The following is a 27371-nucleotide window of genomic DNA, read 5'->3' on the forward strand; positions in this document are numbered from 1 at the left end:
ATGCTATAAGCCGTTCATTTCTTTTCCCGTCCCACAGGACTCGTATAAACAGACACGCCCGTGAGCCACAAGCGTAGGGGAATATGTACACTTGATAGGAAATTCGCATTGAAAAAGCGAGAAGAAGAAGCCAGAACCACCATCGAACGCCAGCTAATGCATGAGAAAACGAAGCCATGACACACCTCGCTTGCCAGGTCCAAGTACACAAAGACGAAGATGCCATTTGGGAAATAGACCGAAGAGCAAATCTATGCTTTTGTGACCTTAGCAGCTCCGCCCTTGGTCTTGGCCTTGCGGCCTCGGCGATCTCGCTTCTTCAACCCAGTCATTCCTGTCTTGCAGACCTCGGCATAGCGAACGTAGAAGGCCTCAATATCATCGGGGCTGACAATCGTCGAGAGCTTGACCTTTGATGCCCTTTTCATGCTGATCTTGGTTGCCTCGCTTGCATTCTTGGGGTTCGGTGTATTGGTGTTTCCATCAGTTGCTCGGATGAGGATAGATGGTTGGGAGTTTGTGGTAGTGGCGCCGGGCACATCGATGAGAGGTTTTTGAGTGAGATTGACCGAGCCATGAAGATTTTGGGAGGTTTTGGAGAGCAGATCTGCAAGAGATTTGAAGAACTAAAGATGATCGGTGTTAGCGATATAGCTCGGAACTGGTGGTCGTGGTCGCATGCGCGGAGGTGTAGCGGTCAGGTAAACACCAATATCAATATTTACCTCGTCGTGTCCCAAATGTGGGGCCATATTTAGAGATCTTTTATGAGCCGCGCGATAATTAAATGATCCGAAAGCTGGAGCAGATGATCAATATACAGTTGACAGCTGGGCACAACTCACAGTGGGGGAGAAACTCCGCTGTGGGTGCCTCTCCGCCTTTGTTTTGGGGCAGCAGAAAAGTGAAAAAAGTTGTCTACCGCCCGGCGTACCTGATAGAGACATTTGAACTCTTCAAGAGCAGACGAAACATCTCAGAGGACCAAGATGCCCAAAATACCCCGCCCTCGGCATAATACGACGGCCTTGCCTCGGGATCTGCGATCCGAGCTCGGAATCCGCGATGTCTACGGTGACAAGAAGCGCCGCCTCAATGGACCTGCCTCGCGCAAAGAACGCCGCCAAAATGAGCGTACGCAGAAGAAATCTCGACATGCAGCCCCGCCGAACAAGAAGACCTTCGAGCATCCGCAGCAGCGACTTCAGCAGAAACCTCGACAGCAGGATCAGGAGGAAAGCGACGAGGACGAGGATCTCGATGATATGGATCTCGACGAGGGTCCCAGTGTGCAGACAAAGTCCAAATCCACGAAAGACGCCGCGAAGAAGCCCAAATCTATTCTGAAGAAAGCAGCAGTCAAGCAAGACTCAGAGTCCGAGTCCGAGTCCGGGTTCGGGTCAGAAATCGACCTCAATGAGGACGAGGATGAAGATGAAGATGACGAGTCTGAAGATGAGTCCGAAGATGAGTCTGAAGACGATTCTGAAGATGACATCTTCGAGGATGAACCCAAAGAAACCGAAGCCCACATCCCAGGATCGGTCAAGTCTAAATTGGCGCAAGACGATGCTGAGATTGCTGCATTGGAGAAAAAGCTTGGCCTCAAGAAAGGAGGTAAACTACCAAAGGCCTTTGAGGAGGATGGACTAGACGAGTTGCTAGGGGATCTGGGTGGCGGCGGCGATGGCTCAGAGGACGAGAGCAAAAAGCGCAAACGAGAAGCCGATGAATGGCTACGAAGTAAGAGACTCAAGGCCAAGAGCTTGCAAGCCCAACAACTCGAAAAAGACGACAGTGAAATGGATAGCGCTGAGGATTTCGATCTCGACGACGAAATTTTTGGAGGCGATGACGCCGAAGGCAGTGATTTTGATGGTTTCGACGAGGAAGAACGCAAAGAACCAAAAAAGAAAGAAAACCCATATATCGCCCCGGTCACGAAACCCGAACCCACCGCTCAGAAGTATATCCCACCTTCATTACGAGGTCGCTCCGACCCGGAAAGCGAATCTCTCACTCGTCTCAAGCGCCAGGCCCAGGGACATCTCAACAAGTTGTCCGAGGCCAATATGCTCTCGATTGTTGCCGAATTTGAGAAGCTTTACCGCGATTACCCCCGCCAACACGTCACATCTACCTTGATCAGCCTGCTAATGGGTCTGATTTGTGAGAGGGCTGCCCTTCAGGACACCTTTCTCATTTTGCATGCTGGTTTCATTGCGGCATTGTACAAGCTCATGGGAATGGACGTTGGCGCGGAGATTATCCAAACTGTTGTCGAAACGTTGGATGCTGATGGCGACGAGCGTGGAAAGTTCCAGGGAAAAGAAGCTACTAACTTGGTCTCTCTTCTCTCGCAACTTTACAACTTCCACGTCATCGGTTCTTCCTTGATGTTTGACTACGTTCGTCTTTTCGTGCAGGAGATCACGGAATCGAACACCGAACTCTTGCTTAAGGTGATTCGGAGTAAGTGATATACCTAGCCCACGATAAAGCTACTAGCCATCTAACATGTCGCAGATTCTGGCCCTCAACTCCGACTCGATGACCCATCTGCACTCAAGGATATCGTATTGCTCATTCAGCCTGCCATCACAAAAGTCGGCGAGGACCGTCTGTCTGTTCGAACAAAGTTCATGATCGACCTGATCACGGATTTGAAAAACAACCGCTCGAAGGCTTCAGCTGCAGCTGGTGCAGGTATCACCACAGAACATATTACCAAAATGCGCAAGATTTTGGGTTCCCTAAACAACTCGCGGACGATTCGCGCATCCGAACCTATTAACATTTCCCGTGAAGATATCCACAACTCCTCTAAGAAGGGCAAGTGGTGGTTGGTCGGCGCAAGCTGGAAGGATGATCCCCTTGTGACAGCACAGCGAGAGATGGCTGGTGTACAAATGCCCCAACCTCAGGTCGAGGATGATGACAGTGACGGCGAACCTGACTTTGGAGTCCTCGCCCGAGCTCACCGCATGAACACAGACGTTCGTCGGTCGATTTTTGTTGCTATCATGTCTGCCAATGACTTCCAAGATGCGAATGTCCGACTCATGAAACTCCGTCTTAAGCGGGCACAAGAGTTTGAAATCCCCCGTGTTCTCTTGCACTGTGCCATGGAGGAGGAGGCCTATAACCCCTACTATTCTCTGATTGCGCGTCGGATTTGCGGTGAACAGGGTCGACGCATCAAAGTGTCCTTTATGTTTGCTCTTTGGAATATGTTCAAGAAGATGGGTGAGCGAGGCGATATTGACGAAGACGAAGACAACGATTTCGATCCGGACGATGAAGAAAACGGTGTTAGCATGAAGTCCGTGGTCAATCTGGCCAAGATGTTCAGCGCCCTCATCATGGACGGCAGCTTGACATTGAGCATTTTGAAGAATCTCAACTTCGCCTATCTGCAGCCCAAGACTAAGACGTTTGTTGAAGTCTTGATCATCAGCATCATTCAACAATCTCAAAAGTCCAAGACGAAGAAGAAATCCAAGAGGTCCACGCCAGATGAGCCTGAGAAGAATGAAGCGGCTTTGATGCAAATCTTCCTACGTGTCAAGGAGGCACCGCACATTGCCAAGGGCCTTATCTTTTTTGTGCGAAAGGTTGTCGCAAAGAGTGATATCGTGTCTCCCGAGGAACTAAAACTAGTCCGGTGGGGATGCAATGTGGCTACAGATGCCCTTAAGGCTGTGGCGGACTAAAAGTTGCATTGGATTCATCTTGCAATTGCATATAGAATATACCCAATTTGTTACGCTGCTCCTGATTTGTTTATGTTCCACGCTTGTCCCGAACTTCGAAATCGCCATTGCTCATTTCAACAAGAGAAGAATGAATCAGTGATGTACTCTGTACCCCGTACGGAGTACAAATCCAGCATTTCCAAGGTTCACCTATCCTACTTCTACTGTTCGAAATATATGAAATTTCTGGGCTAGACTTCCAAATAAGACGGTAAACAGAACTGGTGGAATAGTAAAGCGAACTTGTTGAGCATTTCCCTCCACGAGGAGTTCTGCATACCGTCATTACAATTCCGATATCGGGTTGTTTATTGTTGGATGAACCTAAATCATCTCTTTTGCCTGGAAAAATGTTGGTCGTTGAGATTTGGGTGTTTCACATGGACCAAGGGAACTTTATGTTGTTGGGACATAAATCATAAGCCATGATAAGAACTTGTATGTAAGTCTATGAAATATAATGGAAGGGAAATGATACACCTCCCTTATACCGATATAAATCGCCGTTAGTCATTCAGCTGCTCCAATGAGGTCCCATTCCATGGCTATGAGCCAGCCCTCTTTTGTCTCTAGAGATGCGCCATTGTCAGATGGACCACGCTCCGAAACGTAACCAGATACCTGACCAGGTGACCGACGTTCGTAGGAGTCATTCCCGAGCTCCAAACTCCAGTTGAGCCCTTTGTGAATCCCCACTAAATCCCCTTTTCGCAGTTGGGGTGTTGTAATTGCATCAGAACGCGAGGGATTTTGACGCACGACGGATTTAGATCGGGAAGTTCCCATAATCATGATATTCAAGACAGGATCAGGATTTCTCCCTTGTATATGATTCCCAGTAAGTAGTTCCGCTTGAAGAAAGGACAGAGAGCCACAGCCACTCATAGATGACTGGCTGACATGAATAACACGCGCAGTTAGGAGATATGCATTCGGCTTTTCCGGCGAGTCTGAGGCCTGGCCCAAGGGAGGTTTTGGAAGCTGGTCACGTTTCGTCCCCATTTCTAAGATCCAACCGCGTGCCTCAGCGGCCATTCCGCCAGGGATGTAATTGGACACACCGGCTCGGTTTCGACCACGGCGATGCAGTGTGCGCGAGGAAGGAGAGAAGGGTGCAGGGATATCCTCTGCATCCGGATTCGGCGACGGCGAGCGAGGCAAAACAAAAACCGGTTTTCGTCTCTCAGACGGCGATATGCCTGGTTCGTCTAGTTTGAATCTGGGCGCGGACTGGCTGCTGGGAGGCCTCGCCGCCGAGGAAAGCATAAATCGAGGACGACTGCGGAATGGTGTTTTCATATTGCTTGGGGTCGATGCGGCTTGTGCAAATAGACATGCACTCGGTGCGGGATTTCTCTCCATACCCATGTCCCATGCCGTAGTGCTTTGCCTGCTTTTATCAGATAAAGCGATGGGATCGGCTGGAGGATCCACGGATTCGGGTGGTGATGACAATATTGGATCGATATGTGTCAGATTTCTTCGATGGGAGGGTGCCACCCCCTCTACACGACGCCGTTTATTCCCATCCCTGACCGGCGAAAACAGCGCGTCGAACTCAGCGTCCAGGATTCCCGGAGTCTCTGCTTCTTCGGGGGGAGTGCTGTTTATGGCATCGTCTGGTAGTTCGTCCGCATCTCTCCCTCCGGTTTGCACATCTCCTATGCCTGCGGCATCATCAGAGTCCTCAATCACGTCGCGTTGTTGACGCGAGCCGGGGGCAGTTTGGGTAACAGGCAGGTTACTCGCGACTTTACGCGTTGAAGATGGCCCGTCATCATCTATGAGATCAAGATCATCATCTTCCTTCTGTGCGACACTTTGTGATAGTAGAAACCGGGGTGTGGAGGCGAACTGAGGGCCACTGCGGCGCGTGGATGGGTTGCGACGGGCGAGGCGGAATGGTGATGGAGTCTGTGGCCAGTCACATTAGCCTGGGGATTCGATAAATCACGCCGTAGACATACTGCCGGGAAAGGCATTTATCTAAAGTATCAGAATTATGGAGCGAACACCATGGCGCTGCTTCAACGCACCCAGTCGGATAGATCTGTACTCCGTACATAAAAAGCGGACTGATTTCTCAGGCATGTAACCCCGCTTGTGAATTAGCTACTAAACCTATTTAGGAAGTAAGTTAGAGCTTCAGTACATAGATTCTTCACTCCAGGCATTCCTCCTTCTTTTATCTTCTTTTACCAATTTCTAATATCTGAGCTCTGCAACACAACCTTGCATCTGACATCTCTTTCTTTTTTTCCCTTTCTTAAACTCAAGTCTCAAGTGTTCACAACTCGGCTCGTCCTTCTTGTCCTCGCTCCTATCTTTGACCTAACTATCAGATCCCTGCTCTTGTGGCCTGTGATACTAAGACACCATCCTATAATGTTTTCAAGCAAAAGGCGACGACCTAACAAAGAATAATGAACGTGATCCTCGACTTACAAGATCAAGCGCACAAGCTCTCCTTCTCCCAGCTAAAGGCGTCAATTGCAGTTCTCGCATCAACAATTCAAGGAGATCAGTCCGAGCTACCGACGGTTGCAATTTCTCCTTTGAATCTCAGTGATGTCCAAGTTATGCTCAAGTTGAAACATTCACTGAGCAACCTTGAGTTCCGCAACAAACCTCCGGTTGGGCTGTCTCCGATCTGTGGTACGTATCCCTTAGGGAATATTCAAAATAAATCAGTTTACTCTCACTTATCTTTCAACTTCTGAGAGGTATTATACTGACTAATCGTCACTTATTGAGCTATATATAGATAAAATTCAGAGAAATCCAATAAGAGTTATAGAGATCAGTTTGTTTGCAAAGGGGTCAGCTATATAAGCTAGCTACTTCGACTTTGCAACTTGCTTCTTCTTCCCTTCTCTATCTCAGTTATTCCTTCTTTCAAGATCTACCTAGCGCCTCACAATAGGTATGTTCCCCCTTTTCTTTCTGTTAGACCGTGTGATTCGCTAATAAGAGATATATGTAGACAAGGATGGTGTGAAAAGCCTAGAGATATAAATGACACGTTGGCCTATGAATATCACAAAAAAGGAAGAAGGCTGAGCGAGAACGGACCACGAAAAGGTGGTCAAATATCCTGACCTGCGGCTTGTGTGAGTTATGCCAAAAGCACTGTTGGGAGGGTGATATTAACCAAAAGTGCCTATCTATAGATGAGTACAAGGTCACCACAAAATTACCAGTACTTCCGTTATACTTGGAGTGGTCAGATGCAGTGAGACCCACGCTTGGGGTGAATACTGGTATGGACCAATTCTATACCCGGGAGACTAGATAGGAGCTCGTGTTCTGTTCTTTTTTTATTTTGACCTTAAATGATCAACCCCCTCCGAAAGCTCACAGTCATGATAAAACAAAACGTAAAAAGACGTATACTCAATCCAGTTACTCTGTAAGGATCGGGCTTCGCCCCCCCAGGCAGAGCCTGGGGCCCCAAACCAAGAAGGATCTCAATTAAATCAAATTGAACATTACCTTGGGTTCAGCGTAACACACTTCTCTGTAAATGATCGGGCTTCGCCCCCCCAGGCAAAGCCTGGGGCCCCCCAAAATTAAACCATCAACACTCCAAGTGTTATATATATATATATCCACATGTCGACGACATGTAACCAATCCCATCAGCATCATTTTCACAAAATTCATTTAAATTAAGTGACTTATCCACTATACTATATGAACAAGACTCCACCAATACTGTTCACCAGTCCGCCTCGCAAAGCAAATCCCCGGCGAAATATGAGGAAAGTGGGTGTCAAACCAACTTCGCAACTGACGCCGCTTCGCAGCTCCAAATGAAGACGTCCGCACCAGCTGACTATCCATAGAAACACCCCAAGGGTATGCACAATACACCTTGTCCCAAGATATAACACAGCCAAGGCATAACGAATGACCCAGACTCAATAAATCTGATAAGGGATCGTGAACCTGCGCACGATGAAAAGAATACACTATAACGACGTTCCCGTCTTGACGGCTACACCTGTAATGCTATTTCCAGTCAGCACTGCATACCGCATAATGTTTACGAACCTACCTCGTAGCTTTCAGCTTGCTTCACTTCACCACTCAATCTTGTATATCCTTCGCTATCGCAAAAAGTGTCAATTATCTTTTGAGCTTGGTAACCAAGCCCACTACCATCGTGGAACGTGATTATTTCAAGTTGATTAGGCGACTCTTGCCCAATCATATAACTGCGCGCGAACTCGCCCGCCAAAACAGCGTGATTTTCACGCAGCGCACGCTTCAAAGACAAAGTATCCTTTACAAACTTTGAAAGTTTGTTGTGTAAATCTCCCATCCCCTGAATGGGAGGCCTTTTCGTAATCATCGGGCTTCGCCCCCCCAAACATGAAGTATCCTCAAATATATATATATATTTGCTTACCAGCAGTTACACTGTCACCAACTTATAATCAACACAACAATATATTTCATAAACTAAGATACTGTTTCTATTAAAAACAAAGTCAACTTTTTGGAGCAACACACATTTGAGTAAAAAAATCACTTCATTCCATTCCAAAATCATCCCAGTCGGTACTTACTACAATCTGAGCAAGCCTCGCTCTATCCTCCATACTAATATCGGACTCTACAGCCCTCCGTTTCGGTGAAGATTGATGGCTCATTCGATCGAACCCAGACCGAAAAGAAGACGCGGGTGTAACCATCCGCGACACTGACGTACTCTTGCGATGCATATTGTACGCCGGCTGCTCAACCTGCTGCCGCATCGCAGCCCTGACTGCATCCTTATCTTTAAGGAACAACCCGAGTGCATTTCCAAATTGACCGAGCGCACGTTTGCGTGCGTCCGTGACTGCACCCTTCTTAGTCCTGTCCACGACGTCTTTTTTCTGTTTCAGAGATCCTTCTCCATACTCCGTGCCAACATCTTCATATGAAGCAAATTGCCCATACTTGTTTAGATACAAACAAGTCACTCTGACCACTGCTGTGACCATCATACTGATTGAAGAAGGCGTGACATTCAGTTCGTCTGTAGTGACAGACACCACGCTGCAACTCCAGCTGTTCGTTCCGAAGATTTCATTCGCGGGAGTCGACGACTTCTCGCCAGTAAGATAATGGACCTTCTGGTTTCCCGCTCCACTGCGAGTCGAAATATACTCTGGTCCAGGTAGCCTGGACAATCTATCGCTTAGATCTTCCAGATCTTCTTGATTCTCAACCTTAACAGGTGCGAGGGGCGACTGACGGTCGGCACTTTCCATACTGGAACAATAATGTTCAATTTTTGTACACAAAATATTTAAGGAAGATAAAAACGTACACTGTACGTTGCGGGGACCCCGCCCTATTTATATTGGGGACTGGGCATACATACCCAGTGTCTACCGCCAGGACCGTGAGCAATCTGCTCACGTGTATACACATGACATTGCGTCATTTGGCTGACTGCCAAGAATCTCCCCATCGGGTAATCTTACCTGCCTCACGGCCTTTTGCCAAGATCTTCCGTCTTGGGTGGCGGTCAACATCTGACCGCCCTTACAAGGGTGGCAGTACACTGCCAGTACACGTACCGTTACCCGGTACGGTCCCTATCGGAATAACGCGATCTCTGATTCGCTGTCCTTCGGACGCCGGCCAATGGCCGTGGGGCCCTCCCGCTGCCTGCGGGCCCCTCCCGTATCCCAAATTCACCTAATCGGGGAATAAACTTATCGCCTCAGACTCAAGTTTTTGGGGTCGTTACTGTTTACCTGCATCTACTTGCATGCTGTCTGGGCTACTTTGTCAGGGCTACTTTCTTCGAATTACGAGTATTAAAACTTACTTATTTAAACCCTTCCCAGCTCCTAGAACTTGGACATGATCTCTCTTTGGAATATACCCATCTTCCAAAGCTCTCTCTATATCGACTTCTCATTGTCTTTGTGGCTTGATTCATTTGCTTTTTGTCAATCCCTTTCGTCATGACACACGCTTCTTCCAACGACCATCTCGAATCTTTCCCTGTTGAGAATTATGGTGTACCTCACAGTATAGCCTATGCTCAAAATACACCCCAAGGCACACTTCACTATCTCGAACAGGACCTCCCATTTCAAAGTTCTGTCTATGGTCTTCCATGGGCCTTGAATGACTTCGACCTAAACATGCCAATTACATCGGCACAAGCCAACATCGAGTCTCTTACTGGATCTGTTAGAGACAACGCCTCCCCATTCGGAGCAGAGAACACAACGAATAGTGCCTGGATGGACTGTGACAGCTCTGCTTTGGATGGCTATCAGCAGGGGCTCTTTTCGCTCCCAGCGGGAGAACCATTGAATGAGACACCCTGTGAGGGCAGTCCGACTGATGACCGAACGTCTCGTAGGCGTCGCTCTAAACCCAACGCCAAGTGAGTTCTTCCGATACAGATCTCTACCCCTATCCCATATCTGTGTTTATCTAATCAATCAATCTTCCAAAGGAGCAGCACTGGTCCTGTCACATGTGGTTGGGAAGGTTGCACATACACACTCCCGTTCACTCATGTGATATCGTTGTGGCGGCATATCAAGGACAAGCACATATTCCCTGATGCGTTCAAGTGTCCCTCTCCACAATGTGGAAAGGCATATGGTCGAAAGGACAAGTTGCAGCGGCATTTGCGATCGCATGCAGACGCGGAAGGTAGAGGTAAATGTCGTTCGTGCCATACATGATAGTACAAAGGTTATTGATAATCTCTTGTCTCTTTATCTCAATTTTGTACTTATTTTTTTGATACAACATTATTTTATACGATCCTAGGAGTTTCTCTAGAGGGTAAATGGCGAATGTTAGGTAGATATCTTATCTAAGTGTTTCCAGACATTCTAGATGGAATGTAGCCTTTACGGTGCTTATCACAAAAAAGGTTGCAGCACTCGAACGAGACACTGGAAACCGTATAGCCGAAAGAAAAATAGTGGACGTGGGAGAGCCGGAGAAATTAAACTTTCTTGGTCGACCTGCAGACTGCAGTCACTACCCCCATTATCCCCATTCAAGCTGCCTGCCATGGATTCATCAATGGAATATCTCACCGATCTCGAAGGAACACAGGTCACGTTTGATGCCGTTGCAGAGCCACCATTCAACTTCCCTGCCCAGACATGGATGATACTTGAGAAGCTCGACGAGGACTCGAATTGCCTGACAGACGAAGACATCGCCGCGGAGCTCGGGCCCTCAGATACCGCCGGAAAGTTCCTATGCCGACCTGCCAGTGAAGAAGACGATAACAGGCGTGCATTTTTGCGTATCTACCAACAGGTTCCTATAGCTGGAACTGAAACGAAAAGAGCCGCCATACGGGCTAGCCAGGCCGTCGACACCCCTCCCGATCACTCAGAACTGATTGCTTTCCGGAAATTCACAGAGCTAGGTTGTGACGTTGTTCCCCGACTGCTAGGCTATCAACAGCGCCAGCAAGACCACGATGAGGGTGTTCCTGGGGGATACATCACGTATATTCTATGGGAAAAAGTGCCCGGCGAGTCTCTTAACTTGACCGGATTCTGGAGGCTATCCTTTGCCGATCGCCAAGCCATCCGCGATAAATTTCGTCAAGTCTATGAGTATGATTGATTATCTAGTGACCACTGCGAAATATTGGGCTAACAGAGAGCAGAAGGTTTTTGCCGTGCGGGTACATGCCATGTATGGCTGGTCCGTCGAAAATCATTTATGACAAGTCCAGTGGTCAAATGTATGTCTATGCAAGATTATCTATGGACTATGATCTAACTATCTCTAGGCACATCTGCGGGTTTAAATCCGCATCTCCATTTGACGAACCTCAACAGTGGGATGATGTTAACTACTTCCAATACGGATTAATCCAACCCTCCGATAGCCCGTTCTACTGGGAAGGAACACCACCCGGAACGGCGGATTGGATCAAAGATGCCAACGGCTGGACGTGGTGAATATGAAAGAAAAAAACACAGCGGGATACAGTATGAAGTATTATCTGGCTTAGTAGAAAAACGCAAAGGGATTGTTGTTGGTGTAATGAAGGCTGTGTTTGCTATACACAAGTATGGGCAGTATACTATGATCAACGTCATATGGTATTTAATGCGAGGATTGGAAATCGGCCCCTGGGTTTCAGCAATGGTAGCAAGATACGACTAATGATAGTCTCATTTATTTTCATGTGTGGTCCGAAGGCCATAAGTATACAAAAAGCCCATGCAAACACATGTGCCAAATCCAGTAAAAATATAAAGAACGAGCTTACATCTTCTGAAAGTATTCATCGAAATCATCCGCAGCGACTTTAGCGCAGTCAAAGCCGTAGATCTCACGCTGCACATCGGCATCAGCCCACTTATCAGGCACAGGACCCTTGCCAGCGCGGAGGGCAGCAAACTGCTTGTCACGCTCCTCCTTGGCAGCACCTTCACCCAAGTGCAGGGCACGACCAGAAGCGGTAGCCATGTCAACCAAAGCCTCAGCACGGCTCTTGCGGACTCTCTCGTAAACACGGAGAGCCTTGTTGATAGACTGGGGAGTGGTATCAGGGAGTTTAGAAAGAACCACACCGAGAACAGCTCCGTCTTCAATCGCCTGGGCAGCACCCTGAGCCAAGTGCGGTAGGGTAGGGTGGCAAGCATCACCAACCAAGGCGACAGAGTCGAGAACCCAAGTCGGGAGCGGGTCGTGGACGCGCAGCTTCCACTCGCAGACCTCGCCCTCGGGAACGTAATCTAGCAGGCGCTGGACCATGGGGCAGAAGTCAGAGAAGACGTCCATCATGGCAGGCTTGGAGCCCTTGGTGGTATAGGTAGCGTTTGTCGCAGATGCGAAGTGGCTGTCGGGCTGGGTGGTGGAGAGGTTGTAGATGGTATTGTTAGAGACGGGGTAGGCGATAATATGACGTTTTTCGCCAATCCAGCGGGTCACACGGTTGCTGTTGATGAGGGCTAAAAGCTCGGGGTCGTCTTTGATTTGCTCCTTGTGGATCATGATTCGATACGCGGCTTGGTGGGTGTCCTTGACGCCAACGTCGGCACCCACCCGCTTCATCATCTCCACGCGGGTGGCACTCTTAATACCGTCTGCGGCGAGAAGCACATCGCACTCGACCTTGAACGGAGCAGCTCCCTCGGCGCGGGGGGTAGCTGTGAATGATGGCCGAGGACCGAAAGAGTCCACGTCATCTGCGCTGACTCCGAAGTGGAACTTGATTTCGGGATGTTGCTTGCAGCCATTGTATAGTCCATTGGATAGTGATGCACGATGGCCAACCATGTGCTTATATCCATATGTCTTTTCAATGTACCGCAGATCCACATATGCGTGTTGAGTGTCCGTTGCGCCGTCTGCAGACATAGATTAGATCGCATTACATTGTTTGGTTGGGAAATCGCAACATACCACGAACTGATGTGTCCTCAATATTCACAGCCTCGGCCTCAATGCCCTTCCAGACACCGAGTCTATCCAAAATGCGGGCCATGTTCGGTGCTAATTGAATACCAGCGCCAACAAAGCCGAGGTCAGTTGCGCTTTCATAAACATCAATGTTCTTAAATCCCTGCTGCGCCAGAGCCAAAGCGGAAGTCAAACCGCCCATTCCGGCGCCCAGAATGGCGATTTGTAAATCTTGAGGTGCTGTTGTCATTTTATCGGTGGTGTGCGAAGAAGATATATAGTAATGGGTGTTAACACGACAAGGAACTAAAATATACCAAAGGAAGAATAGCAGGAAAAGCAGCGAAGAATGGCACAAAGAGTCCCTTTAAAGATAAAATATCCAACGGTGCAATGCCCGGGTGATGCTGCCGACCATGTCTTGCGTTTTGCTTCATGGCCACGGCGGAGTAAGTCTTTCCCGCCTCTCCCACATTCTCCCCACAAGCCCGTTTTGAAGGCGCTCACACGGCTTGGGGATTTCATCATTCCCTGCTTGGACTTTATCCGCTTTAAAATTTGATGGCAATGTTGTAAGCGGGAGGCTATCCCGATGTCAACGTCAAGTGCAGCTCATCGTCGTACTGCAGTCAGCCTTATTCTCATGGCCAAATCAGCAGGGGTTTTAGACCCACAGCTTTGCTTTGTTCCTGCTTTTCCTTATACGATTAACCCACCCTGAACAACCTTGATATGTGTGGAATCGGTGTCGATGTTCACCTCCTATTCTCAGCTCCAATTCTCCATGATAACGAACATCCTTCCCCACAGTTTTTAACTCCGGACTTACCCCGGGCCGCTCATCTTGCGGAGAAAGTCTGGTTGCTGAGGCTACAAACTGCCGACAACTTCTTGTTGGACACTGAGGTAAGAATAAACATCTGACAATCGAATCATTCTCTGATATGAGTTAACGGGAATGGCCATTTCGGATCAAAATTTGCTCATTGCATGAACCCCCTAAGATTAACTACAACAAGAATACTCGGCCGTGTTTGCGGCTTCTGTCATTCAAAACGACGTGATCCAGTTAGTCTTCTCAGATCTCTGTCTTCTCACGGTCGTTAATTTTTATAGGCAAACGGCCGAAAAAGAGAAAATTAATTTGCGAAACGACTTTTCTGTATGACCTTTGACTTCAGTCATGGCTTATTTGTCACCAAACATGTGGTCTGGAAACGTCGCTAGCAATGGCGACACAATGACGTGCGGTCTCCTAACCGTCGGTAGAAGACGTGATAGATCAATGATACAGGGAGAGAGAGGTAAACGAATATCTATCAACATCCATGGATGGTAAAGATCGCATGGCGAAGGCTCACGTATACAGAGAATCAAGGAAAGGACTAGACCCCACTCACAGTAGTGCGCCATGTTGGGACTAGCGCATATCGAAGTATGAGTGTATGTCGTCGTGTATATAGGGAATAGTGATCAATGAGAGAGTTATGTTCCCATGGCACACTTGTAGAGAGGACCTGCTTATATAGCTGGCCGCTCCGTAACTGGCAAACAACATCACGATGACCCGTACAGTCATGGATCGTATGAGAGGACTGGCGGACTTTTGTTTCGCGAGTCTCCTCAACCTTCACATATTCTTTTGCTGTATTAATCCGTTATTTTGAAAGAAATATGGGACTTTCCGGGGGCATATTTTCATTACTCGTCACCCCCTACCAGGTTAAGAAACGATTTTGGCGAGCTCAAGTAGCGCCTTGCTATCGAGTTATTTATTGCCGAGCACGCTCTGCGTGAACAGACGCAGCGCGAGGAAACGCTAAACCATAGAGCTATAGCTTTACAAAAGGCCATAGCTATCGATCCCGATCCCGACCCCGATAGAACTCAACTTGAAGTTAGAGAAGCAGATGAACAGCTCGAAAAGGTAAAAAGACAACGTCCAAAAAAAGAGCAAGGCCTTTACCGAGCGGTGTCCATGCTTAGACCGACTTGGAGAGCCGTTTATGATAGCATAAAGGATGATGATGATGGTATATGGTTTATGTGTGAAGAAATGGTTCAGGATTGCTCGGATCGAGGCGGATGTTGTAGCCGGGGGTGTGGATGCTGTGCACGGAGGAGGCATCTCTCTAAAGGGGAGAAAGGCAAGGGCCACTGTACTTCGGAGTGCTGGTGCTGTATCAGCTGCCGAGGCTTCGACCTTCCTGAGGAAGAAAGGAAGAGATCGCAAGCTATATGAAGCGCTGGCTTGAGGAATTTTCCTCGCCTTATCTTCTTAATATGGCAAATGCTTTTTTCTGTCCATTAAAGCCGAAGGTAAAATCAAAGCCGAAGGCAGAATCACAGTCCACGTTACGGAGACTATTTGAAAGAGGGTGAAACTGACGTTTTAAGTCTCATGAAAAACATACTTTACTTCAGAGATATTTGCTCGCTATATCTCCCCTTAGCAATTTCTCGGTTACTTCGGCACGACCCAATTGGATTATGTGGTTGTCTAGCATTCAAATACCGTTTTTATCATTGAATTATCTCTAATATTGGTGGTACTCGAATTAATATGGATAGCTTCATGGTGCCATATCATGGTATGGTCGTAAGTCTTGTGTTTGGTTGACAAGACCAACATGATGAAGTGGACGTGGCCCTATATGCGAATTCTTGACGCCGGTCAGAAACTTGATCCTATCGTATATAATATCCCGTTACTCTATATGCACTCCTTAGAAATTTCTAGATATACGAGATCTTCACCTGATTGGCAAGAGCTATTAATATCTCCATTGAAATGTGATTGAGCTGCCCTTACTGCTTCTATCTTTTTTCCACCATATTTTGGACCGCGCTGTTTCCGGACGTATTCGTGTCTGCAGGCAAACCTGGTCCGCTGGCAGAAGCCGCAAGGTAAAAGTCCGTTGCAGCGTATGAGTGGCACGGTACTTTTTTGAACAACATCGTGGTTTCGTCTTCATATACAGACACTAGTAAGAGATCCAAAAAGGCGGCAAGATGGAGAATTTGATCTCAATTCTTTCAAATAATAGAAACTTCCCATGAAACGGACTAATATACAAACCAACGTAACAAAATACAACCCCCCAAAAACAAAATCAAAACCAAAACCAAACAAAAATCCGGGTGCCGACCCTAATGTATAAAAGAGAAAAGGCAGGGAGGATGGGAATAAGCGGATCCACTATTCATGTGGGTGTATGATAGAAAGTAGCGGCAAATACTTCTAATACCTATAGAATACCTTAGTAACCTGATTTTTTTTTTATAGTAGAGAGCAAAATTAGACTAGTATAAAAGGAAAAAAATCCGGTGAGGACCAGTATTATTTTTCTTAGTATAATATATAATGAAGAGGGAAATGCACGATGGGCAGCCTGGCCATGCAGGCAAGACGAGAATGACACAACAATACCAACCATCCAGGACGGTCAGCTAGTAAGCATAGGGATCACATAGACCACACATAGTATACAATCGCCTAATGCACAAACATATCGCCACTTGCTTCTCATTTCTGGAGTGGTGATCTGATTAGGTTCCTCTCTCTCCAAAACTGTACTTGACAACCGGGCACTCGCTTTTCTCTACCTGAAGGATAAGGTAAGGCCACTAAACGAGGGATTCCGATTTTCCCCACTGCAATAACTAGTACATAATTAGATAGAGGGGTAATATCTGTCTATAAATAGTAGCTAGATAATCTAATGGTTAGATCTTAGAAAATACAATCGTCGCGGATTCGAATCCAGGTCCGATTAAATATAATATAATTAAAAAAGTAGTAGTATAGTAAAATATAGGTAAATCAAAGCACCTAAGTACCTTTAGTAGTAAACTTAGATATAAAAGGTACCTTGAAATAATAAGATATAGATAATACGAGAAAAGAAAAACCCAATGTTTTTATATCTACTCCGTATAATACCCTCCTAATACGTATTGGCAGCCAATACGCTTTGTCTAGAACAGTAGGACATGCAGAATTTTGGGAATACCTTTTGGGCCGCAATACTGTGTTATGACCGTCATACTACAGGGATTCTGATCAAGAGACCCCTCCTTCCAAGGAGGGGCATATTACCAATCCCCTCTCCCAAATAGGTATCGAAACTATACTACTATCATGGAAGTTCATGTAGCATATGGATTGTCACCGCTAGAAATTCTGAAGTCATTTTCCGCCTTGAGCAGCGGATAGTTTGCGTACTTCTGCACTGCCAGATCCACCTTCTCATATTCTTTTGTATCCCACCCAACTTGCCATACATTTCTTCATCTCAAGCAAACTTGCTGCTATCCATAATTAACCTATCACTTATTGTTTTCACCCATACCGTGCACATATTTGGCATCTGAACGTGTTCTAACACGCCATGGACCTCGATCATGCTCTGTCTACCTTCATCTTCCATCACATATTCTTCCCTATCAAACTCCCACAGGAGGCTGAACATGACCTAGTTCAGCTGGAGAGCCGCCTGATCGTGGCTGTGAGAGATGTGCTGCAAGATTTCATTCAGAATGTCAGCCCCGAGTCCCAGCAGCGATGGGACCTAGCTTTGAGTATGTTGTTTACCTGGATGAAGTTGCATACCGAGCAGGGAATTTTGCAGAGTGGCTTAGAAGAAGCTCTTTCGAACCTTAAATTTACCAGTAAGTGGGTTGTGTTCTCGTTAGATCTTTCTCCCCTAGCACATTCCAGACGGCCCCGGTCGAGAAAACGCTGACCTAACTAGGGGCTATTGCATGTCACATCAGAGCCCAGAACTGCGGATGGGTCGCCTTTTACGATGCAGAAAAAGACAGTGTTCTCGTCGACGCATTTGAGGTGTCATCGGAGGATGGATCAATACTGTCCTCCTCTGGTGGGCTCATACGTCGATTCCCCGGAGTTGGTGTAGCTATCTCGGCAGACAAGCTGTCTGATCCGACATTCTGCTCCTATTTGGCCACCGAAATATCTCAATTAGCATCCGAGGAAGTGCCTGAGATGCTGCCGAAAAGCAAAAAAGCGGGAATTGAAGTGGACGAAATCCGGAACACAACCCATCCTGGCCTGGTGACAGAAGGCTTGATGACACAACTTCTGGCACTTGGTACACACCATGAAGAAAAAAGGGTTTTAAAATGTGTGCGAGACGAGGTAAACTGGAAGTCTGCTTTATTACCATGGAGGCGGTCTCCAGCTTGGCTCGTCATCCGAGTCGCTCTGCAGTTGGTTCTTCGGCGATGCTTCAATGAAACGGAAGGGCGCCTTCATTACAAAAACTTCATTCTGTACTTCATGGCAACACTGGCGGCAAGACAAAATCCGTCCGTAGCCTCCCATGAACTTGCGGATTGCTATGAAATCATGCGTGCTCGGATTGGCCGGCGGATCTACAAGCTGGAGGATAAAGATGAAGTCTTTTCATTTGTTGCCAACCGTGCACACTCCGCAAGCAAGGATCTGCTTGACAGATTGATGTCTATTAAAAAGCAGATCAAAATAACCAACCGTGTGAGGATTCCGCTGATTCCATCGTCATCTTCGCAAGATGATGTTCACCAATCACTGCTTCATTGCAAGGAATATCTTCAAGCGGCGATGCGTTCGTCGCCTAATCAAGTAAAGCCCACAAAGTTCTGTCGAACTCACACATCCAACTTAAAATGGAGCAATGACTTGCCCATTCCGAAGATCGGGTCGATCATGGCTCTCAGTGAATTTGAGCAATGGGTTGATGGGCACCTACAGTCCTGGTTCATCAATCAACCTGCTTCGAAACATGAAGCAGCGTGTCGTGAACTTGAAAATACCATTGCGCAGTACTTTTCCCTCGCAAAGTCGACGTACATCTCCAACCCACAAGCCACGTCAGTTATGATTCTTGTAATGTTGGAACTGTGGGTAGTGCTAGACAAAATGGCTCTACGACTCTGTCCCCTGATGAAGAGGTTCTCTCCTGGAATCCCCGATAACTTCCTCGAACCTCTACTACTTCCCAAGATCGGTCAAATGAAACGGGCGAGGGAGGTCGAGCAGTACATAAATGTGCGGCATAAGGAATCGGACAAAACCAACCCTAGCATCTTCTGTGACCCAGCACCAAATTGCTTTGGTGTTCAATTTTTCAACAGCTCCGAGGAACACCAAATGCTCGAATGCAGAATTGAGCAGTCTGCCAATGCAATTAGAGCAGCAAAGCAAGCGGAATGGGAGAGATTAAGTGCTCAATACGAACGCCTACACGAACAAGAGCAACAAATGTCGCATTATTATGATTACAATGGCGATGATGAATACGTTCACCTTCCGCGGGATTGCCCAAGGTGTTCACTGAACAAACAAATCGAATCTATCTCCATTCGGGTTCATGAATGGCCACTTCCAACAGAAGATATTGCACGAAAAACCGCTGTATTCGAGCTCAGTATTCCCATTTGGTTTGCATCATGGCGCAACAGTACCTGGAGAGTTCTCCACGAGCTTGGACGAACACTTACAGTGACTACTACCGATATGGAAGTCAGATGGCTTGAATATACAGAGATCCAAACATTCGTCACGAGACGCGAGTCGAACATTGTTCTGGCCTCATATACAAAATCATGGCGGAAGTCTCACTACAGATCGCACAGATTCCCTGTTTCCTTCGATTCTGTTTGCATCCCAAATGCGCTTCGCCTGCGACTTTTCGACAACACAAGAATTGCCTGGGTGACAATTCAGACCAATAAACCGAGCGTCAAGAGCATGTGCACCATACAACTCCCACTCGGAGTGTACTCAAATCTGCAATACACCCTCAATTCCACTTCACACTCCCAGAACCAGGTCATAGCGACCCAGAAAGACTGCGATAAAAAGCTCAGCTTGCTAGAATTTGAGGCTTACGGATGTCTTCGCTCTGGGGAAAATCTTCAATGGGGCAATATTTTGAGGAATCTGGCATCATCGGCATTATCACTGAATGAGGAGGCTGTTGTCTCCCTTTTCAAACAAGCCGCTTGGGAACTGGGGCCACTATCCGGAAGATTAGGCTCAATCAGAAGAGCTGCACATGAAGCCTTTGAGGATATAGGCTTTGGTGACTGTCTGCTGCACCTGTTGCGAGAGAGATTGGTGACGATTGAAAATAACTGGAACGAATATTGCACCTTCGATCTTATTGTCACACTTGGTGTTCGTATTCTTGCTTTAAAAAGTGGATCACCGTCGGTTGAGAAGGTCGTTGAATTCCTACGACAATGTCGGGAGGTGGGGATGGATTGGTGCGATCAGTTGAATCAAAGTTTTCTGAATAAAGAAGAGAACGACGATCAAAGACAACAACAGCTGCTACTTCTGATTGCATCTACTTGCCAAGCCACGTATGATGTTGATCCTATGTTTTTGGACATGGTTATCGAAACGCCCCGAGACCTCTTTTGCTTCGTCCGATGCTCCATTTTACTGTTCGAGAACTCACCTCCAGAAACAGACGGTCTGTCGCCCAAGATAAAGCTTAGCGTGGAGAATTCAGAAAGGATCCGGTCACTATCAAGATCACGGATAATATGGATGATTATGAACTGCGCGTCTGGATTGAATGAAGCAATTCAAAGTGGCATGAACTGTCTTGAAGTTTCCGGGCTTTGGAAAACTTGCTCGGATACCTGGGTAACTACGGAAACAAGCAACAGTGCGCAAGGCTTCGGGCAACGACTCCACTTCAATTATCTCACAGGTGAACTTCTTGTGGATGGAAATCCTCCAGGGAGGTTGCCAGCTCGCTTTGCGAATAATACTCTCTACCAACGCCTCTTCGGAACGGTAATTTTACCTAAAACCTTCATCATATCTAGAAGATGTATTGACTTTTCTATAGAGAGTTATCCCGGTGATGCCATCGAGTTTGCCCGGAGCATCGTTTGTCTTGTCACACACCGTTGAGAATTTTGAAGTAAGACTTATGCAACCCAAAAAGCCGAGCTACGATACACAATCTGACAATTGATAGGTTCACTTCGGGATGCAGAGTGGGAAGCTTTTGATCAAAACCCGCAAGGGGTCTCAGGTCTTGCAGCTTATACCACACGAGGTCCTCGAGAGGGACTTCCCTAGAGTATTAATCTCCGAGAACTTTCATTGGCTGGATTTGGAGACTGGGGCTGTTGAATTCCGTCCACTGAACCAGCCATGGAAACCTTCTGACCGCAATTGGCATTTGTTCTTTGATCCTAATTCGCCGGGCAACATGCTCATGCAACAAGATTCCAAGACCCTAGTCGATGTGCAGAGCCCGCCTTTCCAAAAAATTAATCACATATTGAAAGTCCTTGATGCAAGTGATGAGATTGTTGTCATTCGGACGGCTGTTGGAACACTGGAGGCAGAACTAAGCCGTTTACGGTTGAAATTCTTCGTCAATGATAATGGACGTGTAACGTCAAAGGAGTTCGGCGCCCTGATTGATGTGGACCAAGACATCGGCTGTTTCTATGGGCTGAAGAACAAACTGGTCCTCGTTGATTCCTCCAATAATCGATCGGTCATTATTCCTTACGGAAACCCGATGATTAGTAGAGAAGATCATCATGTTGCAGTCACAATCGATCTACCAACCGGAAATCGCGCGAAGTACATGCATTATTTCTTGGACAGTCATCTACAAGTTCTGCGAGGATTTCACCCTCTGGCTATCTTGTACCAGGCGTACTTGCACGCAATCACGTCTTTCCCTGTCCCTGATAACTTGACTCATCGCTCAGGTACCGAAGAGGCTATCCGTATTCTACGTCAGGAGTGTTTAAAATCAGCATTCCCTCTTCAAAATGATGCTACCGAGACCCTGGAAAGGATTGCAGCACTTACGCCGTGCCGCAGATTTTATCCTCAGCACCTTCGTGTCATGCAAACTATCGTATGGTCTAGTAACTTAGGTCAACTTGCCCAACACGATGACTTCCAGTCCTTGTCGCAAGAGATTCTTCAGTTCTCTGAGCAGTTTTCACATTTCCATGGTGCCAAAAAGAAGGAAAACTGCCTCTTATACCCGGGGAGTATTGATTTGTTAAAGCGTAACCGTTGCCGCGCCGAGCAGATCATGAGGTCGCAATTCAGCGAATCCCCCACTCCATCAAGGAAGATAAATTACAACTCCCGCGATTGTAACATCACAAGTGCTCGCAGTCAGAATGTGTATAGAATCGCAGCTCTGATTCGAGATTGGCCTACGACAGTTGGTCATTCATCACATCTACTGGCAACCATGAGGCAATTCAAAAACCTAGCAACGCTCTCAGCTGATTTTACCCGTTACTCTTGCTCTCAAATGCTAAATCAGTCGATGGAGAGTGCCTGGGTGGGTTTATACCACGCCTGCCAGACAAGTTCTAGGGCTACGCACACCTACTTCTTGATTTCCTTGTTTTCTATCCTTGCGTTTGGTGGGAAGATTGACCAGTCGGTCCTCCGTCAATTACTTCAGGTTGCTTTCTCGGAGAAATGCAAATATATTCCAGTGCCACTCAACTCGACGACGGTACTGAATCTCAGCCTTGGGGGGGACTTTGTTCTTTCTCAAATTCAATACGCAATCAATACTTCCTACACAACCTTCACTAAGGTATACAATTCACACCTCTCACGTGCAGAACAAGCCAAAATCAACCAAGAAGCCAAAGCCAACTGGTGCAAACAAAGGGCCGAGGATGTACGGTTGTGTGGGGACTATATACGAGCTCAGTGGCCGTCCAAAACTCCTGTACTTCCATCTCATGCTCTGGTTCCACTGGTTCGTAGAAAGCCGGCACATGAAATGATACACATGCTTTGTGGCGATTGGGTCCAAAACCGGAATTTCCTTGACTTCCTGCGCCGGGTACAGAAGGAAGCGCCGCCCTCCGACCCTTGGTATCACGATGTGGATCCTGTTCCCACCTCCCCTGTCCACTTTCAGGAGATTGAATACAGTTCATTTCAGCCACCCTGTGGCTTTGATCTAATGCATAGGTCTCATCCAGACCCCCCTCAGACTCCGTTTGCTCCGATGACCTATCGCGGGGTTTCTTCGATCCTGCAATCAACACCTGAGCTCTGGTCCCTAGCAAAGCATTTCCAAGCGAGCTCTAACCAATGTCAACAAGAGTATGGAAACGGGCTAAGTCAAAGTGTCCAAGCGTTAGAGGACTTCTCAACTTCAGAATCTACGCCTGGTGAATCTGACCTTGCTGCCTCTTTTGACTGGGTGACAAACGGAGATGCGGTACTTCGACATCAAGAAGAGCTTGAAAGACAGAGAGATACATTGTGGGATGAAATTGTCGCGAATTTAAGGACGAGTGCAAATACAATTTGGCCAGATACTGACACCGTCAGCCCTTCTGTCACCGTGTGGTCAGTTCTGTCTATTCTGGCCTCTGATAAGTGGACCAGCATTCCCATCCAGTGGAAGGTGTTACTTGTGGCATTTGGAAAGTCCATCTCTGCCTTGCGTCGTTGCGAGAGACTGATTGCCTGTACCGAAAATCGGGATATCGATGGATTTCTCAAAGAGGCAGAAAACCCGGGCTATGAGGGGTGGGACCCTTTGAACTACCCGACTTGGCTGCTGTTGGAAATTGAAAATAACATTACTATCCGGAAGCGCCAAGTTGAAGTTGCAGCTCGGATGATTAAACCGGACTGTGGTGAAAACGCAGTGCTTCAGCTTAACATGGGCGAAGGCAAGACTTCCGTCATTACACCCATGGTGGCTGCAGTGTTGGCCAACGGCCATGATCTTCTCAGAATAATTGTCTTGAAACCTCTCTTAAGGCAGAGTGACGCGCTTCTTTCTCAGCGGCTCGGGGGTCTGATCAATCGACGCATCTACCACATTCCATTTTCGCGACAAACGGAACTTTCTTCTCCCATTGTTAGCCAGCTCCAGTCCTTATATGAGCAGTGTTTCCGCCAGAGGGGTATTCTGATTGCCCTCCCCGAGCAGATGCTCTCATTCAGACTCATAGGATTAGATGCTGTGGAGAGAAACCCCAATATCTTCTCGCCACTGATACGTCTTGAGAATTGGCTGCAAAGCAAGTGCCGGGATGTCATTGACGAAAGTGACGAAGTCCTGGATGTCAAGTTCCAATTGATTTATACTATGGGAACGCAGCAATCTCTCGATGGGCTCAGTTGTCGCTGGGAGACGACTCAGAATTTGCTTCGCCTGGTCTCCATACAGGCAAAGCGTCTTTGTCAGGATGATCCAACATGCATCGAGGTTGATCAGCTAGGTTACCGGTTTCCTATTTTGCGATTTCTGAAAGTCGATGCGATCGAACGACTGATCGGTTACACACTCAAGTCGATCTCCGAAAATGGAATCCCCGGGTTACCATTTACCCAATGGAATTCACGGGTCAAGAGCAGCGTGATGCGATTCATTGAACATTCTGAACTTGCCAAGGACGACGAATCTTTCATCCGGGAAGAATTTGACGGGAGTGTCTTTATGACCAATCTTCTCGTTTTACGCGGACTCTTTGCTTATCGCATCCTGCGGTTCTCGCTTGCTGATAAACGTTGGCTAGTGGAATATGGCCTCCACCCTTCCCGGTGTTTAATGGCGGTGCCATACCGTGCGAAGGGTATCCCATCCGAGAATTCAGAATTTGGACACCCTGATGTGGCAGTGACTCTCACCTGTCTGAGTTACTACTACGATGGACTGAGGAAAGAGCAACTGAGGGACTGCTTCGTGCTCTTGGCCAAAGAAAATGACCCTTCAACTGAGTTCCATAACTGGGTCACGCAGTGTGTGGATGATTTACCAGCCGGTTTACGGACATACTCAGGCGTGAACCTCGAGGACGATAAGACCTTCACCCAGACTCTGTTCCCCATTCTCCGCTATCAGAAAGAGATAGTTGACTTCTACCTATCTCGGTTCGTTTTCTCTAGAGAAGCAAAGGAATTCCCTCGGAAGCTCTCGTCATCCGCGTGGGATATTCCTGCACGGCGTGGCCTTCAACTGACGACAGGCTTCAGCGGTACGAACGATAACCGGTTTCTGCTACCTTTGTCAATCCGTCAAAGGGATCTTGGAGAACTTCTTCACACCAATGCAATGGTACTAGGCTTATTGCTGCGAGAGGACAACAGGCAATGTATCCTGGCGCAGGATGAGGAGGGCCGCCAGCTAGATGTTGATCGGCTCCTGAGGCTTGTAGTCAGCACCGGTGAAGGCTCACCCACGGCCAAGCCTGTACGAGTTTTGATTGATGTTGGTGCCCAAATTTTGGAGGCCGGGAATCAGTCAGTCGCCCAAAAATGGCTTGCCATGACCCCGGAGGGAGATGTTGAGGCGGCAATATTCTTCGACCAAAGTGATGAGACTATGGTGATTGACCGGGAGGGGCATGTTGAGACTCTCTTCTCGTCTTCGTTCCGACAACGAATGGGGGCTTGCTTGGTATTCCTTGATCAACACCACTCGCGCGGTGTCGATTTGAAGTTACCACTTGCGACGCGTGCCGCAGTCACTCTAGGGCCGAGACTAACGAAAGATAGGCTTGTTCAGGGTAAGCTGTGAAGTCCAGATATCTTTCAAAGCCAGTACTAACTTCCTCTCAGCCTGCAACCGACTTCGTGGCCTTGAAAAATGCCAATCCCTTCTATTTCTGGTTCCTCCAGAGGTCAGCCACAATATGAGGTCTATATTGGGGATATCATCCGATAGAGTTTTCACTTCAGCAGACGTACTAAAGTGGTCTATGGCTCAGACATGCCAGGCCCTGGACAATGTACGCCCGCTTTGGGCAAACCAGGGACTTCAGTACCACAAGAAGATCATTCTTTGGGATTTAATAGTGGGACAAAGTGACCCCTCCACGAAGTCTAAAACCGCTAGTTCTATACAGGAGCCTGAAGCCCGGACACTCTCCCAGCTCTACGCACCTTGGGACGAGGATAGGCGGGGTAGGAACGGCCACAAGATGCCTGAATGGAATGTCAACAATGAGCAAGTTCAGGAGTTGTTGAAAACTTTGCAGTCAACTTCAGGTCATATCGCGACTTCTGCTTACCTTCATGAGGAACAAGAGAGAGAAATTGCATGCGAGGTGGAGCGAGAAGAACAGATTTCACGGCCCCCATCATACGAGCCTGAAGACCACAACCTCCACGACGATATCCGGTATTTCGCTAATTTCGGCAAGTTCCGTGATAAGAAACCATCCAAGGCTGTTACATTGGCTTTCCAAGGTCTGGAAAATACATCTGCTGGGAAGGAGAACCATCCACATCTGCTTGGGCCTAGATTGTATTCCACTGTGGACTTCAACCAAACCGTGAAAATTTCCAAGAATAATGTCATGGATGATTTCAGCAAGCAGGTGAATTGGATTTTATCCAGTGTCCACAGCGATGTTCTGATTATCGTGAGTCAGTACGAAGCTAATGAGCTCATCAATATCGTTCGCAAATCAGAGAATGTCAGACTTAACATCTACGCCCCGCGGCTAACGAAGCCCATGCGGTCGTTCCGCCACCTTGACTTCTTTGGCGTTGGCGCAAACATTCCAATGCAGCCTGACGACGCAATGACACGGTGTCTGGAGATGTTCTCTGGGAGCCTTTACTTCGGCTCATTCGAAGATTACAACAATTTCCGTTCCTTCTTGGGGCTTCTTACGGATAACCTTGGTGGAATTCCAGACGATGCCATGACCAATGAGGGATTCGTCAAATACATTTCCCGCAGGCAACTTCAATGGCCTATCGACTCACCCTTTGTTGAAAATCCGCTTCCGTTCCTCGGTGCCCTGATTCATATTCGAACCAAAGGAATGGGATACCAACAATCTCATGTCGGCACACTCGTCAAAGCCATGCCATTGAGTGCTGAACGATTTTGATTCCAAGCGGAATGTTATTTTATCTCCTTCTACTTCACTCTCTTATGACTCTTCCCTAGCGGGAGACTCGGACGTTAAATGCATATTGTAATGGGGGATTCCAGTGCAGGTTGACTGCAAAGGGGCAGAGCGGCCAAAGGTCAAAGTCAAATGCCTGAATGTGCCTAGATTCTGCCTAATTTCAGACTGGCAGAAATGAAATACGTGAATTACCATGACAGAGGGCTTGATCATAAAGAGAAGGGATTGCTAATTTGACACCCCCCTCCCCACCAAAAACCTATTCTGCCCTGCAACTTCCTAATCGGGTACCGCTTTTCCCTCGACGCT

The 27371-nt window shown here is 47.4% G+C and overlaps 10 protein-coding genes across 10 annotated transcripts; 6 read left to right on the plus strand and 4 right to left on the minus strand.

The window, feature by feature from the left end:
• Nucleotides 1-251: 251 nt before the first annotated feature.
• LCP9604111_349 (signal recognition particle 14 kDa protein) lies at nt 252-752 on the minus strand (the record flags this gene model as incomplete). The annotated part of the gene is made up of 2 exons (XM_039068664.1): nt 252-626; nt 726-752. The coding sequence occupies 2 exons, from the start codon at nt 750-752 to the stop codon at nt 252-254; spliced, it is 402 nt and encodes a 133-aa protein (XP_038932897.1).
• A 237-nt stretch (nt 753-989) lies between these two features.
• LCP9604111_350 (MIF4G domain-containing protein) lies at nt 990-3713 on the plus strand (the record flags this gene model as incomplete). Its single annotated transcript, XM_039068665.1, has 2 exons — nt 990-2472; nt 2527-3713. 2 exons carry the CDS (start codon nt 990-992, stop codon nt 3711-3713), a joined length of 2670 nt encoding a protein of 889 aa, XP_038932898.1.
• A 552-nt stretch (nt 3714-4265) lies between these two features.
• Nucleotides 4266-5737, minus strand: LCP9604111_351 (uncharacterized protein; the record flags this gene model as incomplete). The annotated part of the gene is made up of 2 exons (XM_039068666.1): nt 4266-5669; nt 5723-5737. 2 exons carry the CDS (start codon nt 5735-5737, stop codon nt 4266-4268), a joined length of 1419 nt encoding a protein of 472 aa, XP_038932899.1.
• A 441-nt stretch (nt 5738-6178) lies between these two features.
• On the plus strand, nt 6179-7050 carry LCP9604111_352 (uncharacterized protein; the record flags this gene model as incomplete). The annotated part of the gene is made up of 5 exons (XM_039068667.1): nt 6179-6410; nt 6639-6678; nt 6739-6747; nt 6804-6865; nt 6926-7050. The coding sequence occupies 5 exons, from the start codon at nt 6179-6181 to the stop codon at nt 7048-7050; spliced, it is 468 nt and encodes a 155-aa protein (XP_038932900.1).
• A 1240-nt stretch (nt 7051-8290) lies between these two features.
• On the minus strand, nt 8291-9016 carry LCP9604111_353 (RAD52 family DNA repair protein; the record flags this gene model as incomplete). Its single annotated transcript, XM_039068668.1, has 1 exon — nt 8291-9016. One exon carries the CDS (start codon nt 9014-9016, stop codon nt 8291-8293), a length of 726 nt encoding a protein of 241 aa, XP_038932901.1.
• A 705-nt stretch (nt 9017-9721) lies between these two features.
• On the plus strand, nt 9722-10459 carry LCP9604111_354 (C2H2-type zinc finger protein; the record flags this gene model as incomplete). The annotated part of the gene is made up of 2 exons (XM_039068669.1): nt 9722-10152; nt 10225-10459. 2 exons carry the CDS (start codon nt 9722-9724, stop codon nt 10457-10459), a joined length of 666 nt encoding a protein of 221 aa, XP_038932902.1.
• A 337-nt stretch (nt 10460-10796) lies between these two features.
• Nucleotides 10797-11707, plus strand: LCP9604111_355 (uncharacterized protein; the record flags this gene model as incomplete). The annotated part of the gene is made up of 3 exons (XM_039068670.1): nt 10797-11356; nt 11410-11487; nt 11536-11707. 3 exons carry the CDS (start codon nt 10797-10799, stop codon nt 11705-11707), a joined length of 810 nt encoding a protein of 269 aa, XP_038932903.1.
• Nucleotides 11708-12017: 310 nt separating this feature from the next.
• Nucleotides 12018-13407, minus strand: LCP9604111_356 (putative monooxygenase; the record flags this gene model as incomplete). Its single annotated transcript, XM_039068671.1, has 2 exons — nt 12018-13105; nt 13161-13407. 2 exons carry the CDS (start codon nt 13405-13407, stop codon nt 12018-12020), a joined length of 1335 nt encoding a protein of 444 aa, XP_038932904.1.
• Nucleotides 13408-13889: 482 nt separating this feature from the next.
• On the plus strand, nt 13890-14221 carry LCP9604111_357 (uncharacterized protein; the record flags this gene model as incomplete). Its single annotated transcript, XM_039068672.1, has 2 exons — nt 13890-14063; nt 14177-14221. 2 exons carry the CDS (start codon nt 13890-13892, stop codon nt 14219-14221), a joined length of 219 nt encoding a protein of 72 aa, XP_038932905.1.
• A 3327-nt stretch (nt 14222-17548) lies between these two features.
• Nucleotides 17549-27041, plus strand: LCP9604111_359 (uncharacterized protein; the record flags this gene model as incomplete). The annotated part of the gene is made up of 5 exons (XM_039068674.1): nt 17549-17828; nt 17912-20970; nt 21026-21100; nt 21158-25706; nt 25759-27041. 5 exons carry the CDS (start codon nt 17549-17551, stop codon nt 27039-27041), a joined length of 9246 nt encoding a protein of 3081 aa, XP_038932907.1.
• Between the last annotated feature and the right edge of the window lie 330 nt (nt 27042-27371).

The sequence above is a fragment of the Penicillium roqueforti genome, assembly GCF_015533775.1.
Source record: "Penicillium roqueforti strain LCP96 04111 chromosome Unknown scaffold_01, whole genome shotgun sequence".
In the NCBI taxonomy this organism is placed as follows: Eukaryota; Fungi; Ascomycota; class Eurotiomycetes; order Eurotiales; family Aspergillaceae; genus Penicillium; species Penicillium roqueforti.